The sequence below is a fragment of the Pelodiscus sinensis genome, chromosome Z (genome assembly GCF_052426305.1).
Source record: "Pelodiscus sinensis isolate ZL-2025 chromosome Z, ASM5242630v1, whole genome shotgun sequence".
In the NCBI taxonomy this organism is placed as follows: Eukaryota; Metazoa; Chordata; order Testudines; family Trionychidae; genus Pelodiscus; species Pelodiscus sinensis.
Window position 1 is genome coordinate 15341685 of NC_143085.1, and position 19307 is coordinate 15360991.

The 19307-nt window shown below is 50.6% G+C and overlaps 1 protein-coding gene across 2 annotated transcripts in view; it reads left to right on the forward strand.

Moving 5' to 3' along the window:
- SEPTIN5 (septin 5) overlaps window positions 1-19307 on the forward strand; it is a 78338-nt gene that overhangs the window by 38052 nt on the left and 20979 nt on the right. The window contains exon 1 of one of the 2 annotated variants that reach the window (XM_006134941.4): window positions 13422-13658. The exons of the other annotated variant lie outside the window; for it this stretch is intronic. Within the exon in view, the coding sequence (XP_006135003.2) occupies window positions 13569-13658 (90 nt within the window). The 5' untranslated portion in view covers window positions 13422-13568. Of the gene's footprint in view, window positions 1-13421; window positions 13659-19307 lie in introns of those variants that run through there. 2 annotated transcript variants of the gene reach the window in all.

Consider the following 19307-nt stretch of genomic DNA (forward strand, 5'->3'; position numbering starts at 1 on the left):
CGCATTTGAGTGTCAACAATGAAAAATAGTCTTCAGAGTCTGTTGTTCACATAGTCCTGCATAGTCCCCAATTAATCTCTGTGGTCAAGGCAGAGATTTGTAGTTGGCCATTCCACAGTTTAGTGTCACCCTCTTGTGGAGGAACATAAAACTACATCAAGGATAATCAAGTAGACTTGGCAGAATTAAATATTTTTTTTGTTTTATAATTTAGTGGGTAATATTGATGTTTTATTTGTAAGCAGTTTTTACATTTATTGATTTAAATTTTAACAATTGCAGAAAATTGATAAACTTAAAAAACAACAAATGGTCTGGTAGCCCTTCAAAGACTAACAAAACGTGTAGATGGTATCATGAGCTTTCGTGGGCACAGCCTACTTCGAAAACTCATGATACCATCTACATGTTTTGTTAGTCTTTGAAGTGCTACCAGACTATTTGTTGTTGTTAAAATTTATCCTGTACAGACTAACTTGGCTACCCCGTGAAGCAGTAGAAAATTGAGAGAGTCAGACAATAATTATTTGGTAGCATTTTAAAGACTAACAAAACACGTAGCTGGCGTCATGAGCTTTCATGGGCACAGGCCACTTCTTCAGATGACCAGAGTGTTCCTGGCCATCCAACTCTCCGGTCATCTGAAGCAGTGGGCTATGCCCACAAAAGCTCATAACACCATCTACATGTTTTGTTAGTCTTTAAAGTACTACCAGACTATTAGTTGTTTTTTAAGTTTATCCTGTACAGACTAACTCAGCTACCCCTCTGAAACTTCTGAATAATTACAGGCAGTCCCCGGGTTACGTACAAGATAGGGACTGTAGGTTTGTTCTTAAGTTGAATTTGTACGTAAGTCAGAACTGGCGTCCAGATTCAGCCGCTGCTAAAACTGACCAGCGGCTGACTACAGGAAGCCCAAGGCAGAGTTTCTCTGCCTCTGGCTTCCTGTAGTCAGCCGCTGGTCAGTTTCAGCAGCGGCTGACTTGGGGACACCTGGGGCAGAGCAGCTGGAGTGCTGCTGGGTTGGTCCAGTAGCGCCGCTCCTCGGTGCTACTGGACCAACCCGGCAGCACCCCAGCTGCTCTGCCCCAGGCGTCCTGATTCAGCCACTGCTGAAACTGACCAGCAGCGGCTGAATCAGGACACCAGGGGCAGAGCAGCTGGGGTGCTGCCGGGTTGGTCCAGTAGCGCCGAGGAGCGGCGCTGCGGGACCAACCCGGCAGCGCCCCCAGCTGCTCTACCACAGGCGTCCGCGAGAAAAGCCTGGTCTGCGGGGCAGGGGGGGGGCACTAGATGTGCCCCCCCCCCTCCAGCAGACCAGGGAGACGCGGGCGGCGGGATCGCCCAGACGCGCTGCGGTCCCGCCGCCCGCATCCTCCGCGGCTTTGCTCTCCCCGGAGGACACGGGTGGTGGGACCGCGGCGTGTCTGGGCGATCCTGCTGCCCGTGTCCTCCGGGGCAAGAAAAGCTCCGTTCGTAAGTACGGATCCGACATAAGTCGGGGACTGCCTGTATTTGATGACAGTAAACCATATGGTTCAAACAGTTGAAGATTGCTGACCATTAAAACACAAATTGTCACCTTCACTTGTAAAAATATACAAAGTAAGTATCCTTAAATTAAACTCTAAGTTGTCAAACAGCTTTCTGTATCAATAACTTTTGGTTATTATTGATGGGAATATATTTGTTTAAGTTAGTGTGTGTGCAGTGACATTGGCATTTACCAATAAAAATTGTATCCTGAGATGGCATGTGTAAGACAGAAGGATATGAGAGAGGCTGTCACAGAGAGAAAACTGAAGCATACAGTGATTGGCATAAGGTCATGCAGGGAATCTGTGGCAGAGTTCATGTACCCACATTTCCTGAGCCTAAGGCTATGTCTGTGCTTAGAGGTGTGACTGCAGCATGTGTAGACAGAACCCAGCTCACTTTTAAGAGTGAGATCAAATAACAGAACCAGCAGCTGCTCTAGTTACATACCCAAATGCTGCTGCTTCACTGCCATTGTAGTTCTAGCCAGCCAGATTGAAGCTTCCTCGGTCATGCTTACATGTGTCAGCTATCCCTATGATCATGGTGTAGACCAGGGATGGGCAATAATTTTTGAAGGGGGACCACTTCATGAATTAATTGCGGGCCGCCCTGGAAGGGGTGGAGCCAAGAGACTTTGTGTGCTCCCCTGCCCACAGACCTTGATTTGCTTGGGCGCAGGGGAGCACATGAACTCTTTGCCTCTCACTCTGCCAGGGGCACATGGCACCTACAGAGAACTGCCAGCTGTTTTGAACACATTGGCAATCATCTAGCTACAGTAAAACTCCGTTAGTCCGGCATCCAATGCTCCGGGACTCCTGATGGTCCGGCACCATCAGGAACCCGGAAGTGCTGGGGCAGCCGGACAGGCTTCCCACATTCAGCTGCTGCTGAAACTGACCAGCAGCTGAATCGGGGAAGCCAGGAGCAGAGCAGCTGGCGTGCTGCTGGGTTGGTCTGGTAGCGCCACCCCTCGGTACTGCGGGACCAACCTGACAGCACCCCAGCTGCTCTGCCCCAGGGGTCCCCAAGTCAGCCGCTGCTGAAACAGCTTAGCGGCTGATTCCAGGAAGCCCCGGGCAGAGCAGCTCTGCCCCGGGCTTCCTAGAATAAGCCGCTGATCTGTTTCAGGAGCGGCTGAATCGGGGACCCCTGGGGCAGAGCAGCTGGGGTGCTGCTGGGTTGGTCCCGCAGCCCCGAGGGGCAGCGCTACGGGACCAACTGGGCAGTACCCCAGCTGCTCTGTCCCAGGCATCCCCAAGAGCAGCTGGAGTGCTGCTGGGTTGGTGCCATAGCGCCACCCCTCGGCGCTGCAGGACCAACCCAGCAGCACCCCAGCTGCTTTATTGCAGGCATCCCCGATTCAGCTGCTGCTGAAACTGACCAGCAGCGGCTGAATCAGGGACTCCTGGGGCAGAGCCTGACTATCGTAAGGGGGGGCTATGAGGGATCTGGGGTGGCACCCCTCCCACCGCACTCCAGACCCCTCATAACCCCCCCTTCTGATAGTCTGGCATATCTGATAATCCGGCACCACCTGGGTCCTAAAAGTGCCGGATTATCGGAAGTTTACTGTACATTCGAAGCTTGAGGACTAGGATCTTTATTCTGCAGCATTAATTCTGTCAGGGTGCATCCTGTGAGCAAGGGTAAAGAAGCCGTGCTGCAAGGTTCTACCAGTGTTCTGTTCTGACTAGTGCCTTTCTGCCCACTGGCTAAGAGGATTTGGGCTCTTCCCCCTACTTGAGAACAAGGTTTGAGCCTCCCTCCCCCTCATCTCACCACATGTGGAAGTGAAGCCAGCACCCACATCACAGCCTGTCGTCTGCCTGTCTCACTAGCGATTCCCTTAGGCACTCTGTTCAGTTTGGGGTGAGAGGGTGGATACCAAGCACTCTGACTTCAGCTCCTTTGATGCTTGGATGGTCTTTTTGGCAGCAAAGTCTGTGGTTTAAGCGGCCCAGCCGTGCAGCCAACCTGGCATCATGGGCTCCCTCAAACAAGGCTGTTGGTGTTGCTCGCTGGTTGCTGATGAGAGGCCCGTGGTTGGGGCTGAATGCCCATGTTTTGCAGCCCACATGTGTTTCCATGGGGCAGATCAGGAGGCTTGAGCTCATCAGCTAAGGCTCAGGCGAAAAGCCTGGTTCAAGGAGTTGGCACAGAGTGATACTTACTTTCAGAGGAACCGCTTCTGGGATGCAGAAGAAAGCCGTGCTATTGGGTGCTCTTCACCGTGTGGCACTTGGTCACCCGCAATCTCAGCTGACATTATGAATCCCTTTGGTTTGGCTGTGGGGTTGAGACTTTGCCGTGAGAATTGGGCTCATGCTCCAAGGGGCTTTTACAGGGATCTGTAGCTTGTGCTCAGTTGTACCTCCTTGAGAGAGGACTCTCTGCCCTACAGGATAGAGAAGGTCATCTACGGCCCCACAGCGCAGTCAGAGAGGTGTGCTGGGTTCTTCCCCGTGGCTACTAAAACCAGACCTGATTGTGCAATCTTAGCCAATGACAGAAGCCCGCCCACCATGTCTGCTAGTCTGTGTAATTTTGACTTTGTTAGTTCTGCTGAACGTTTCCTTTCCCCATTTGCCCAGTTAACCCTTGCTGTTCCCTGGAGCACTCGTGTTCTGTTTGTTTGAGCTGTGGTCAGTTTTGCCAGCTAACCCAAACCAAAGCTGTGCATTCCTTTTTCTCCAGGGTATAATTTTAGACTGGGCAGCTATGTGACAGCATAGCTCATGTCTGCTTTTAATTAAAGGGGCCTCGTCATTAGGGATATAAGCGACTATTTGACTACCTGATAAACCTTATCAGAGGCAGCAATGTGGGGGGAGGGAGTAGGAGCCAGTAATGGGGGGAACTAACTTAAAAGCTGATTTCTCCCAGCATTATCTCTGGAGGGGGCAGGGGAGGCAGAGGTATAGTGGGGTAAACAGTGTGAGTGGGGACTGAAGCAGTCCCTGCTCATGCCGGGTCCTGGCTACTACATCTCTGCTTTTTAAATGTAGTAAGAGCCCTGGGGATACTTGACCATGACAAGTAGGGATGTTAAATTTCAAATAATCAGCTTATTGAGTAGTCGATGGAATTTCCATCGACTACTCAATTAGCCAATGGGAGGAAGGGCACTTGCTATCCTGTCTGTGCCTTTTAAAGGTTGTAAGAGCTGCCTGTGGAGGAGCAGAGGTGCAGCGGGGAACCTGGGGTGAGTGGGGACTCAAGTAGTTCCTGCTCGCACTGGATCCTGACTGATGCACCTCTGCCCTTCAAATGTAGCAAGAGCCCCTGCTTGAATCCCAGTTCACCCTGGGTTCCCTGCTGCACCTCTGCCTTTTAAATGTAATAAGAGCCTCAGGCCTCTGCCTATATTTAAAAGGCAGAAGCACAGTCAGGCTAGTGAGCACCCTTTCCCTTTTTATCGACTAATCAAGTAGTCAGTGGAAATTCCATCGACTACTCGATTAGCTGATTCATTGTAATTTAACATCCCTACTTGTCATGGTCAATGCAGCCAAATCTGGGTCTCTTCTTTGACCTATATATGCTTGCATAGTGCAGAGAAGAGAAAATTCACCTCTGTCCAGTGAGCCCTCCCTAGACGTATAAGCCACTTCCAACTTCTTTCGGAGGTTAAAGTAGTGCAAGGCCCTTGTGCTGTGGCCTGCTGCACAGGAAGGAATTTCACCCATTGTTGTTAGTGTTTATACCTACAACACATTCTATTGGTTGTTTGTCTCCCCAGTGTTCGCTCTGCAGCGTGGTGGCATTTACCTTAATAAGGAGAAAAAAACATACAGCCAGTTACCCAACACCTGACACCCCCCCTCCCAATGCATGCCCTGCTACAAGCAGCTTGCAATCCAAATAAGACAGGCCAAGCGCTAGAGCCACCCTACAAGTGAGTGTGGTGGTGGGGATTACAGATTACGAGGAGCTGCGAAGATGATGGCTTGATAATCTCTCCTTTATTAATGGGTGTGCACTTGGAAGAGAACAAGATTTCAGAAAGACCAGATTCTGTCAGGCAGTGCTGATGGAAGTTTCTGTGACCATGGCGAAGGGCAATATTGCAAGAAGAAGAACTGATGCATGAGATGGAATCAGCTTAGTACTAGGGGTGTGAAAATGTAACCTTGTACATCATGGTCAACCAAGGAGCCTGAGCTTATCCATTAACATGCACCATTACACACAGCCCACCTCCTCCCCTCACATTGTATCAGAGGCAGCAGCATGGGGCGGGGCAGGCGGAAGACACCTCCACATGTAACTGTGAAATTTTCAGCGGATACTTGATTGCTTAAACCCATTTTAACATCCCTACTTGGTACTAGAGTTCATGCCATGCAGTGTAACATCACAGTCTGTTCCAAGAACACGTGGCAAGAGGTTGTGTGGACTAGTGAGTAGGACAGTAGGTTGGGACTGTTGTCCTGGAGTCTAGTCCCAGCTGTACCTCTGGCCTGACCATGTCTCAGTCCCTTCTGTTCCTGAAAAGTTTATCTGTTCAGACTGGAAGCTCTTCAGGTATTGTCTCCCCTTCTGTGTTTGTTCAGCATCCGTCAAGCTCCATTATATTCTTTACCATAGCACAGCTCAACCCCATTGACAGAGTTACTCTGGAGCAAGAGATCAAGAAATTGAGGGGTAGAGTGGGTACAGAGATGAGAGAGAGACCACAGTCCAGGACCCATTGTAAGAAAAGGGAGCCTGAAATGACCCAATATCCCTGCTGAGCTCCTGTCTGAAAGTTAATAACCCCAGCGAGCTGCGCTCCTGTGTTGTTCCTCCCCTTGTCAGTCGTCCTGCATTTGACTTGTAATGGGGGAGGGCGGGCAGAGTGTTCTTTACTGTGGTGACAGAGAAGAGGCACCAGCAGGATAAAGCTGGGCTGTGATGGGTTTTGGAAAGGTTCCATCTGGAGCCCTGGGAAGTCCAGTCAGTGCAGCTAAACCTGGCACAGCGACCATTTCGAGCTAACTGGGAGAGTCTGTACATGGGTGTGTTTGAAAAGCACAAAATGGGCCCCTCTCTTTGCCCCGTAATTTTTGGTTTGGTGGTTGTGCTGGGTCAGGAGCCAGGATGACATCACTTCAGATCATGGAAGGGGGCTGGGTTTGTAATAGATAGCAATTCTCCTTAAAGCATTTTTAAAAACCATAGCTCAGTTCCTCAGCTTTAAGAGGCACATTGTAGCTAAGACCCACCCCTCTGTTTCCCTTTTCCTCTGTTCTCCTTTGCATTCCAAGGCGTGGTCTCCCAGTTGGGATTTCACTCTGGACGCCATTCCAGACGGTGGTGTGTTTGCAATTTAATGCCCTTTCATGATGCGGTAGCTCCTTGTTTTTATCAACATTGTCAGCACTCCTTGGGCTCATAGGCAGCTAAGTGGCTTAATTACAACCCACCCGTGTTGCTTCCTAGCTAGGAAAAATGCTCCAATCACATGCGTGAGTCTGCTGCACCAGACTGTGCCACTCCAGTTCCTGCTACGATAGGCATTCCTGGTTCATGGTCTGTGGTTGAGGGGGTCTCCAGACAACAGTATGCCAAGCAGGAAGGGAGGGGCAAATGATCCAAGAGGGGGCAATTGACTTACAAAATGGAAGAGTTGGAGAAACCCCTGGGTTAGATGAAAAATATTGAGGCAATGTCTCCTCTTGGTCTCAGCGCATGGGCGTCCTGCACAGAAAGCTGTGGGACCTTTCTTGCCCTGCACCCACTAGCAAGCACCAGGCTCTAGCTGTGGAATCTTCCATTCAGCAAGGTAAGTGGGGGGAGGTGGGGAACTTGCATTCCAAAGAAAGTTGAGGCAACGGGAGCTTGGTCCGATGATCCACTGAGCAGGAAGGATGCCCCGAGATCATCACACCCAGCACCAGGCCTTCAGATTAGCGAAGAATATGTAGCTGTGGTAGGTTGTGAGTGAATTACAATCGATGGGCCTGATTCTGAGAAGAGCTGAGCTCCCATAGGACAGTTGTGGTTGCTTAACATCTCAGGATTAGGTCTTGATATTTGGCTGCCGGAGCTTATTATTGATAGGGAGCAAAACACAGTATCCAGATTTGGAACAAGCGGTTGGCAGAAGGCTGAGGGAAGGGTTACTCGCATACAATGACAGCTGCTGTATGGTGGGAATTTTCTTGCTTTGGGAATGTCTCTCAGCTCTCCTCCCCCTTTTGAACCACCATGACATCTATTGGTAAGTCTCTTAATGATCTGTTTGGTGTGCATATGTGTCCTCTACCTCTCGTCATTCTTCATCCCTCCATCTCAACAATAAAGTTCCAGTTCATATAGTTTCTTCTTGCGGGGGGGGGGGGGAGAGGGGGAGGGGACATCGTCTAAAGCCATCCTCGGACCAGATTTTCCCATAGGCCAGTTGCTCCGTACCTCTGTTCAGTTTGTGAAATGGGGATAAGGATGTTCACTTTTGAGCTTTGGGATCCACGTGAAGGGTTGTGCATGGGCTAGTTGTGCTCCTTGTGCCCAGGAGTACTAGGTGAAGCTCTTCCAAAGGGGAGGGGAAGGATTGCCAGTTAGGACAGAGAGAAGAACTGATGCTGCCTTTATGATCAAGTTGCAGCACCAGGGGTAGAGGAACATGGGGGAAGAGAGCAAGAGTAGATGAATGTAGATGCCTCCCTCTTAATGCCTCTGCTAAAGCACTTCATCTGTGGAGTTACTGCCAAATATTCCAGAGGACAGCTCAGAAATGAATACACGCTGAAGAGATGGCGCTGCGTGGGGAGCAGAGAAGGAATAGAGCTGATAACACGTTCTTCTCCAGCTGGCTAATGGCCTTCTGTTCCACTTTGTTCCTCGGCAGCTGGAGGCTGAAAGCTCCTACTTTCCTACACTCATGGACCTTTCCTGGCTCATTATGAAAGTACTAGCGGGGAAATAGCTGTTTAAAACAACAGCATTGGGGCATTTGATTGGTGAGATAATGATCATCATTGAAAAAAGGAGTAAGAAGCAGAATTTTAGAAAACTTGGAACAGACTGAATCTTCCCCCTATAGGTCAACAGAACATTTAGAGTCTGGTCTCAAATGCAGCAAAGGGCCAAAAATCCTCAAACTAAGCCTTAACTTCCCCCTCCTCCGCCCAAAAACCCCCCCACCCCAGCCAGAAAAACAAGCTAGTGAATCCGAACAAGGCTTTTTTAAGCACCAGGGTGTAGACTTGGGCTGAGACGAAACCCTGGACTTTCAGCCCTTACTCTGAACTGGCTGTAACATAGTGTCTGTGGCAGATTCAATTGTATTTTGCTTGGATGCGGCTACTGTTAAGGGCCTTTCGAATTGAGGGGGAGAATCCCTGGGACAGAGGGTTGTGTTTCACCAGTTTACAAATCTAGCCACTTCCCCCTATTCACACCCCTCACAAGAGGCCTGAAAGGTGGGCCTGTAATTGAAGGAGGCAACTATATATATGTAATACTACTCCCCAGCATTGGGAACCAGTCCTGCAGCTCTTTAATAATCATGCCTGGGCTTATTTTGCAGCTATCTGTAACTCTTGAGTATTTTTCATGTCACTAGTCGCTCAGTGGCCTGTCCCCTATACAGTCCTGTCCATCTGAGAAGCTTGGAGCACTTTATGGAGTGGCCAGGTGGAAACTGTAGGGCACTGACAGACTGTAGGGAACTGTCTGGGGGTGTGGATCCCCCAGGAACCAGGTCTGGATGTGGATGAGACTTAAGCAGCATCCACCCCTCAACTGCTCTGTAGATGTTTTGTTTGAGTTACCTGGGCACTTGGTGTTTTGCAAGTAACGCCAGAAATAAAGCTCCATCAGGGCATGCCTACACTAGGAAATAATTTTGAAATAAGTAAAATTGAAATAACTCCCAAAATAACAAAATTGAAATAGCGTGTCCACGCTACAGGGGAGCATCGAAATTGCTCAGAATTATTTTGAAATAGCATGACCACACTGTGATTGAAGCCTGCCTCGGATTTAGAGCCCCGGGAAGCACTCCAGGGAGGGCACCAGGAGGGCGGATTCCTTCCTGTGGCTGCTTGGTCTGGTAAGCTGATACACGTGCTTTCAGGGGCTCCTCTCTACAGCCGTGTTTCACACGCCAGTCCTGCACTGTCTCCCTCCTTTCGGGACACCAAGCAGACGCAGGGTCTCTGTTGCCCTTGTGGACACCACACCACTGCCATCATGGAGCTGGAGCTGCCACAAAGCAGCGCCAAGCTCACGGGTCTTATGCTGCACGGTGCTGTTTATCCAGATATTGCCCACATGCTGCTCCATCAGGACGACGACCAGCCCAAACTGGAGGACCTCTTCACCCAGGTTCTGGTGAACCTGCTGCTGCAAATGTCTCTGAATTCCCTGGACACTATTGAATGCCACTTTTGGTGGAAGGAGACTAGTTCTGACTGGTGGGACCACATCGTCATGCAGCGATGGGATGACCAACAGTGGCTTCAGGACTTCCACCATCCTGGAGCTCTGGGCTCGCCCCTGCCCTCAGATGACAGGACATCTGTTTGCAACTCACCATCCCCATGCAGAAGTACGTCATTATCGCCCTGTGGAAGCTTGCCACGCTGGAGAGCTACTGCTCCATCAGGAGCCAGTTTGGTGTGGGAAAATCCACAGTCAGGGCTGTGCTTCTGCACGTAGTCAAGGCCATCAGGAACATGCTGCTATGGAGGGTTGTCACTCTGGGCAACATTGACACCATCGAGGATGGTGGGCTTCCTCAAGTGGCAGGGGCCATAGATGATACTCCTATCCCCATCCTGGTCCCCAGCCACTGTGTCTTGGACCACATCAACAGGAAGGGGCACTTGTGGACCACAAGGGACTCTTCACCAACATCAGCATCGGCTGATCAGGAAAGGTGCCTGATACCCGAATCTTCCAGAACTGATGCCTGTTCCAGACTATGCACAATGGCACTTTTTCCCGAACTGCGGCATCAGAGTCGGGGACGTGGACATGCCTACATGCATCCTGGATGACACTGCCTATCCCTTGCTCCACGGGTTATGAAGCCTTACATGAGCAGTCTGGACCCCACCAAGGAGAACTTCAGTACCAAGCTGAGCAGGTGCTACATGCTGATGGAGTATGCATTTGGCCACTTAAAGAGGACGTTCTGGAGTTTCCTCACCCACCTGGACCTCAGCTAGCGCTACATCCCTTTCGTGGTGGCGGACTGCTGTGCACTCCAGAACCTCTTTGAGAGCAAGGGGGAAACTTTCCTGACAGGGTGGGGGGCAGTGGCTGAATGGCTGGCCAGGGCTTATGAGCAGCCGGATACCAGTGACTTTTGACAAGCACATCAGGGAGTTATGCTCATCTGGAGGGCTATGCTCATCTGAGGGAGAGTTTCAGCCAAGGCCAGCTGTGAGACTCTCCACAAGGGACCCCTGCGTTCCCCTTGTGTTCCTTTCCTCCCCCACCCCTCCCTTCCCACGTTCCCCCCTCCCCTGCAGAGCAAATACAAAAGCCTTTTTTTTAAACAGTGTATTTATTTGGGGAATGTAAAACAGGGGAGGGACTGGGAAAAAAACCTGGAGTGGGGGTGGGAGGGTCTCAGGGATGGGGCTGGAAGTGGCGCTGGCTCAGCCAGCTTGTGAGGCTTTGGCTGCCCTGGAGGTCTCACTCCCCTGTGTTCTGGGGTCCCGGCGGTCCATGGGGGGCTAGGAGGTGAAGCCACGGGGGAGGGGGACTGATGGCCCACTCCATGCATGAGGCCATGCACTCCATTACTGAGGTGAGAGAGAAGCACATGGCCTCGTGCTGGTGTGCCAGCTTGTCCCAGGCAGCCTTCTGCTGCTTCCGGTCAGCCTGGCACTCCTCCCAATCAGTGGCCCGCTCTCTGAGCTCCTCGTCAAGCCCCCAGACGAGGGACTCGAGGCAGACCATTTGCTCATGCAGCAGGTCCTCCTGAGTTTCCTTCCTCCGGCGGATTCCTCAAAGTCGGGAAGATGGCATGGAAGGTGGTGGATGCGCTAGGCTCGCATTTGGCCCAGCTGTGAAGAAAAGTGACAAGGGCAGTCATCCCAGGAGACACTGTGCATGAAGCCAAGCCCGCATCTCTGAGCCGACACTGAAGGTCTGGCTTGCCCAGGGGAGCTGATCCTGCCTGCTTAGATATATGGCCCCTAGGCATAAAGCCATTGGTTGCTCTGTGGAGAGCACAGCCTGTTGAAACTCACAGCCACCAGGGCTCTGGCTAATAGCAGTGTACGGAGCATGGTACATGGGGGGGGGGGGGGTCCAGGAGTGCGAGTGCTTATATGACAGTCCGTCACCTGGCAAGGTGGGGTTTGAACTGGGGACCTCCAGGGCTAAAAGCATGAGCTGCTGCAAGTATGAGCAAAAGAGCAAAGGCTCTGGAGCCACTTGTATCCTCTGTGTGTATTGGCATTAGAGATGTATGCTCTTTTACACGGTTAATCAGTAAGCCTGGGCTTCTTGGTTGCCGTTAATGGTAATATGCAGGCTCCTGCCCCACTTCTGGGGAGCCCCCTCCACCACATGCTGCTGGCTGTGTATCAGTGGCAGCAGCATGGGGGCAACAGCCACGTCCTTGAGAGCGGGGCCAGCAGGTGGGAGCTGGTGTGCGCTGGAAGCCAGCTGCCACCCCTACTGCAGGTGCATGTAACTGTGAAACCGCTGAGGTTTCCAGTGGTTACATTGTTACACAACCACTTTTTAACATTTCTAATTGGCATCAAGGGGGTAACACACAGTCACCAGTGGATGAGAATATTCACTGAAAATATTCAGGGTGAGTCTCACACAGCATGAGAACTGGGCATAACAGGCCAGGTGACCATGACCTGGCGGGAGAGGGAGAGGACTGAGACAAGGAACTTCCTTCCATATGCCCAGCCTGAAACGCACTCAGAGGGCTGAGCATTAACCATGCTGTAAAAAGGTAGCAGTCCTCTGCTCCCCTGCCTCAGGGCTGGTGTTGGCAGCTCTTCTGATTTTATCATAATTCTTAAGATAGTTGATGTATTCCTTAAAGCCCCAGCTCCTGGAGTCAGGTGGTTGCACAGGAGTCTTAGCATTCTTTTTTTGTTTTTTTTTTGTTTTTTTTAGTAGTAAGTTTCTACTCCTAGTGGTTACAGAGGAGAAATCCTGAAAACATGGCCTGCGTGCTCTCTGTAACACAGATTTCTAACGCAGAGTGCGTATAATAACAACTCCCATATGAGTTATTTAAAAAAAAAAACCCAGAAGAAATCCTGCATTATTGTTAAGCCAGTGTCTTGATTTTTTTTAAAGCTGCTCTTTTGATGATGGGAATGGGGACTAACAGATGATTTTTGAATGATTTGGGCTTAGCAAGACTGTCCCTCTGTCCTTCTCCCTTACTTTTTTGTGTATCCAGCCAATCTTAAGTGACCTCCTCGGGGTCCAGCAAAGGATCTATAACTAAAGGTCAAACAAAACTGTGCTACTGACTGGAGATGGGCCTGCATCACATTTGGGCAGGTCTGGGGTGAATCCATGTGTCCTGGAAGCTTTGTGGACCCTTTAAACCTCCAGATGCAGGATTGCTCTGGTGAAGGGGGGGGAGGGGCAATAGGTCCCATTTCACCTTTTCTCAGAGCCGCCAATCAGCATAGCTAAGGAAGATACAGAGTCCAGTTGAAAAATTGGATTTAGCTTCCAAGCTGGGGCTGTGCCTTGTTAGCTAATAGTGCCCTGTGGGCTATTCTCATGGAAAGCAATTGTCCTGGGCTACTGTGAGAGCTCCCTTTGGTCACCGTCGCTTTTGTCCAGTTCTCGTTCGCATGCCCCTCCCGCAGGCCAGGCCAAGGCAGCAGCAGCAGCACAGGAAATTCCAGCCAGCTGGCAGTCCTGGGAGCTCTCTCCCTTGCAGAGGGGCCGAGCTGTGCGTGTGTTTGTGTGTGCATGCGCGCAGGCGGGGGTGGCTGCCTTATGGAGCTAGTCAAGGCTGGAAGTGAACACATGGGTAGTGGGGGTTGTTGCTGGGTTTCTTTGGCCCGCGGTGGCTCCCAGACTCGCCTGCCAGGGTTATGGATTCAATCATCATTCAGGCGCGATTAGTGGAGAGGCTGCTTTCTCCTGGGACGCAGGCACAGAGAAGCCACCCAGCCAAGCTGAAGGTACAGGGTGTATTTATAGTACTGTGAGATAGGAGCTCTTCATCAGGGGAGCGGTAAGAAGCTGGGAAGGGGAAGATCTGGGAAGCAGATAGCAGGACAGGCTTGGGCAGGGGGGGATGGAGGAGGCTATCCGACAGCTGGGAGACACATGGCAGAGTGGTCTTGTGCGCGTTTATTTCATGCAGGGGCTCCCTGCTGCTCCCCTCTGGGTGGGGGAAGACGGAAATGTGGTTCAAGCTAATGCACGGCAGGGTGTGGGTGTTTACGTGGACATACTGCCTGGTTTGTGTTACCATGTTAACATTGCATTTCCTGCTTGTGGCTGCTCCGGCCTTTGCCTCAGTTCACCCACACGCTGCGCTCATAGGCCTGGCCTGGGAAGAGGGGATGAGGGGAGCAGGCCGGGGGAGCTGAGGCTTTTGAACTGGACAGTTTGTGTTTTCCTCTTGTCTGCGGGGTGTTTGAAAAGCGAAAGGAAGTGGAAGTTTGTTGCTGTATGCACACGGCCCTGGTGGAGAGGTGGTGTCACCCTGCTGTGCGGTAAGCAGGGGCTGCCCTGCATTTATCTCGCCATGAGGTGTGACATATCCTAGGTGGACTGAGGGGTGGGGGGGGGGGGATGCTCAGGAGCCGGCTGGGAACTGAGCACAGACCAGTGTGGTCACTGTACTCTGCGCCACAAGCCAGGACAATGCCTGGGGCAGCCTCTGCTGTGAGCCAGCGTGTGGAGGGCTATAGCATCCTGGCATAGGATGGATCATTTCCTGCTGTCTCTGGCAGGTTTTCACCATTTTATGGGCTTTAACTGGGCACCAGTCTAACTAAACCCTCTGGGTCAAATTGATCCCTAGGTGGGTAAATATTGGATTTGCTCCCAGGCTGGGTTAGCAATCCTGGCGAATGTAATGGCACATCTGCGAGTGGGAGGGGGCCTCTTGTACAGGAGAGATGGGGAGAAGCCAGTGTAGTACACATTTCAAACTGCTCGTGCAGCCCTGAAGGGAACATGCATTGTCCTGCACACCTGGAATCCATCATGCATAGCAGTCAGCTCCTGGCTGCGTCCCCCAGCAGGACGAGGATTTCTCCTCTTCACCAAACAGAGGGGCAGGGCGCAAACTCGTTAGATCTCAGCCTCAGAGCCATGACAGTCTGTGTCCTTTATGCACCATCAGCACTCAATAGGGCTCGCTGTGTGGTATGCTGGGATCTCCCGAAGATAAAATGCATTGTTGGGACCAGTGAACCGGACAGTGTGTCCCGAGCCAGAGATAAGACCCGCTTCCTTTGTTGTAAGCCCTTTGTCTAATCGGAGCCCTGAAGGTCAGTGATGCCTCTTCTTTCACTCTGGCTGGCTTCAGCGCCATCCTATGGGCTGGGGACATCCCGAGGCCTTTGTGTGGGTAGCAGGCTGACCCTGAAGGAGATGCACGCAAAGGAAGCAGCAGGCCCTGCCTGGAAGGATGTGGCTTCTTGCCTGCTGCTTTTTTATCTGAGGCTAGTGTGGCTCCTTTAGGCATCTGGGTATGTTGAGCCATGTTAAAGTAGGTTTGGCCAGGTCTTATATTAGGGCTGTATGGGGAGAGAGGGAATTTTTTAGTGTTACCCATCCCTGAGGTCCAGGCCTGCAGGCTGCTGAACAGGGATTTTACCTCTACTCCTGACCCACACGTGGGAAAGACACTTGCCATCTTCTAGCTGTGTGCAGACATGGAGCCCACGACTCCCCTGTCCCCCGCTCTTCCAAGATGGATTACCCGAATATGTCCTTGTTGGGTATTAAGGAATACGTCTATTAATTCAGCTTCCACGTAATGCTATGTCTACACTGTCTCTTTTTTGCGGAAGAGGCAATGCAAATGAAGCTCTCATTAGCAACTTCTCGCTCTTCATTTGCATATTCTCTCCCAGTGCTTTTTGCAGAAGAGGTTTTTGCACAAAAAACAAGCAGTGTAGATGGGTCCATTTTGTGCAAAACCCTCCTTTTGCGCAAGAACATGTAAACCTCATTTTTGTAGAATAAGGGTTCTTGCGCAAAAGGAGGGTTTTGCGCAAAATGGACCCATCTACACTGCTTGTTTTTTGTGCAAAAACCTCTTCTGGAAAAAGCATAGGAAGAGAATATGCAAATGAAGTGCAAGAAGTTGGTAATGAGCGCTTCATTTGCATTGCCTTTTCCGCGAAAAAGAGGCAGTGTAGACGTAGCCTAAGAGAGTGAAAGGCACAAACAAATAATCAAGCTTAATAAACATGTTGGTCTATTGAATGCCCAGGGTCCTGCCTATCTCTAGGCCTTGTAGCTTTCTTGCATCGCTCTTTGCAGTGCTTATGTAGGGATCAAGTAGGTGACTTAAAAGCCATATTTACCCTCTCTTGAGAAGCAGTACTCTGCAGGAAATTGTGGGATTACATCCAGCAGGAATCTGACCTATAATTGAATGCCTGCAACATGTAGCCTGGGGGGGGGGGGGGTGCCTATGCAGATGGCCTGTCCATGTTGAGATAGATATTGTGGGCTAAATTCTGCCCTCAGACATGCATGACGCAGCCCCCACGCAGCCTGACGTGGTTTGGGAACATGCGTATGTGTCTCAGGGCAGAAGCTGAAGTATGGTGCATGCTTCTTTGATAGACTCTTTCAACCTGGCCTTCTTCACACTGAACATCTCTTCCAGGGCATGGTATCCGTGACCACAGTGAGGATCAAAGTATTGAAAGGCGCCTTCAGGGGAAGGGAGGATGCCCCTTTAGAGCAATGAGCATCCATTCCCCCCAGTTTTTCCTCTGGGAGAAACTGCACCTCACCTGTACCCTTTGGAGTGTGTACACTTGGTGAGCCACTGAATGCAGGAGAGCCAGCTGGGATTCCCTTTGGCACTGGGTCAGAGGAGTTGCTGTGGAGCAACGGAAGGGGTCCTCTTCCCTTATGCTGAGCTGCCCTTGCATTAACCGCTCCGGACTGGGGAAGGTCTCCTTATACCCGGAGAGGGGAGTCTCCTGCCCTGGTTCTGACTCCCGCCCCAAGCTAGGGATGATATGGCCTAGTGATCATTTAAAAAATGCCAGAGGGAAGGCATTTTGTGTCAGGTGAATGAGCTATTGATTAAAGGCACCAGCCTGGACCCAGTAGGCTCTATCTATAGGAAATGGAGTAACCAATCTCCATGGAGGTGTTACAATAGGTTTAAGATCCAGCTTGGCCTGAGCAGCTGTTGGAAGCTCAGTGGACCAAACTCGCTCAGTGTGATTGTGTTGAAGGTGGCAGAGTAGCACCAGGGACTGACAGTCTCTCCATTCTCACAGGCAAAGTTACCTCATCTGGCCTGTTTTTTAAAAAAGAATAAATGACAGGGAAAAGGAGTGAATACTGAGCTTTTCCCAGTCCTAAGGGCCCCGAAGATAGGAAGTGGTGAAGAACTACTTTCGAAGACCATTCAGAATGAGTTCACGTCTCCCTCCTGCACCAAATTCAAATCGTCTCTGTGGGAAAAGGGACTAGCTGCATGTTTAAACCCATACTGATTTGCCGCTGATTTACACTGACAATCGTTCTTTGAATTAGAGCCTCCTGCGTTTTTGACAGTTGTATTTTTTATTGCAAACCAAGCAATCAGACAATGGAAGAGCTCTGGCACATAATGTATCTTGACTAAAGGGGATCCTTTTTACTAAGTCTTCCTCCTTGCAAACTGATATTGACATTTTCTTACCCTTCTTAGCTTGCTTCTTCTCTGCCTTTTGCAAAGCATTCTGGGGCATAGCTGATGCATGGTTCCCAGGCTGCTCTCCAGGCCAGATCCAGGGGAGGTTTGTGCATGGAGTGGTTAAAATTCACCTCATTGTAATTAAGCCTGACATTGCGCAGCAAGATCCCTGCCCTTCCCTCCCAATCAGTGCAAGCCCACGACAGACCTGGAGTCTCTGTCACTTTTTATCAAGAGAGTTTCCTGCTCCCCTGCTGCTGCTTCCTGAGTCTGTGGTTTGGGACGTCAAACTCGTTTAGCTCAACCAGTGAAACGCCAGCCTGGGAAGATGCTAGTTCTGATCCCACTTTTGCCTTAGCTCTGTGATTTCCTGTGTTCATTGCTCCCCCCTGTTGAGTCCATGTAGGGATTGGAAGGAAGCAGTGGGGATCAATGCTGTGATGTAGGGAGCCTGGCCGTGGAAGGATCAAGTCTAGGAGATTGGGGCTGGAGCCTGCTCAGATGAAAGCGATTAAAAATGTTACAGGGGTGGAAGCCCCATTGGGAGACTCGCCCTAATGGCTCAACGTGCATGATTTGTGGTGGTGGGTGTTTCCCCCACATATTTGCTTTGGTTTAAGCAGCTTCTCCAGGCTTTGCACAGATGGGGCCAAAGAAGAGAAAACATGAGTACTGGGACCAATGTTCCCTCTACGTATTTTCCATCCGTGTGTGTAATATAATTTGTTTATATGCACCGAGGCATGTGCAGGATAAATTCATGCTGCTGGCTGTGAGCGCTCAGCTAATCAGCTATTTGAGAGGTATTTGAATCTCTCGTGGGTGGCCACCCAACCATGCAGTTTACAGGGAACACTGACCAGGGCATCCGTTCAGCTCAGGTCAGCTGGCCTGACTTTCAGGTGCAAACTAGATGGCCCAAAGAGATGCGCTGGCATGATCGCAGCTTTGTTCCTTTTCATGTGCATTGCAAATAGTGCAGCTGGTGAGGCTGATTAACCCCTAAGGGCAGAGCACCAGCTCTGTTGGACTTGTCTTGACAACCCAGGCTAGGCAGGCAAGAAAGGAGCAGTGTCCAAACCCATGGATGAAAAGCATTGGTGCCAGCATCTGGTTGGAGCTGCCAAAGGCTCTTGACTGTGCCGGTCTGTCTGGGCTGTGTGAACCCTGGTGGCAGGTTTGTTCTCAAGGCAGCTGCAGCAAGTTTGAAATGCAGAATTTGGTATGCATCCAGCCCAGGTTGTCAATGAGTCGTTACTTCCTTGTTCCTCAGATTTGGAGAGTATAGAAAATGGAATCATGTTTGCCTGGGCCCTGGCTCACCTGCGTCACTTGCCTGCCCCCCTCTTGGCGTGGGACAGGAGTATGCAATGGAGCTCAGTGTATGCAGGGGCAAATTTTGCAGCTGGGCTTTAGGGAAACAGGAATGATATTGATGGAGCAGACTTGGTTAAGAAAATGACTCCTCTGTGTAGCACTTGTGGTGTGCAGCCAACAGTTCCTCCATAAGCTATGAATACTGTATTCATGGGCTTTTGCTGAGTGGGGCTAGAATTTCAGTGGCATAACATGTACCCAGACTGGCTGTGCTGCCAGGCCCCAGAAAGTGTCTATCACATCTTGAGGCCAATATAACACCTCCATTTGGCTTGAGTTAGCTTTTCTTGGGCCATGAGTGCTGCAATAAACCCGGAATTAAATCTGCCTGTGCTAATGGAGAACTGCCTATCTCACTTGGTACAATCCCACAGACTTTGATCTGCTTTTATGGGTGTGCAGACTGAATGTTCGAGGCATGCAGCATGTGTCGGTAGGTGTCTCATGCATGCAGCATGTCACATGCAATACTGTTTTGCATGTAGTGTGTGTTTTATTCTGGCACGTGTTTATGGAATGTGGCCAACTGTAGAACATGGATGTTAAAAAGCAGGCTTCTTTGTAAACA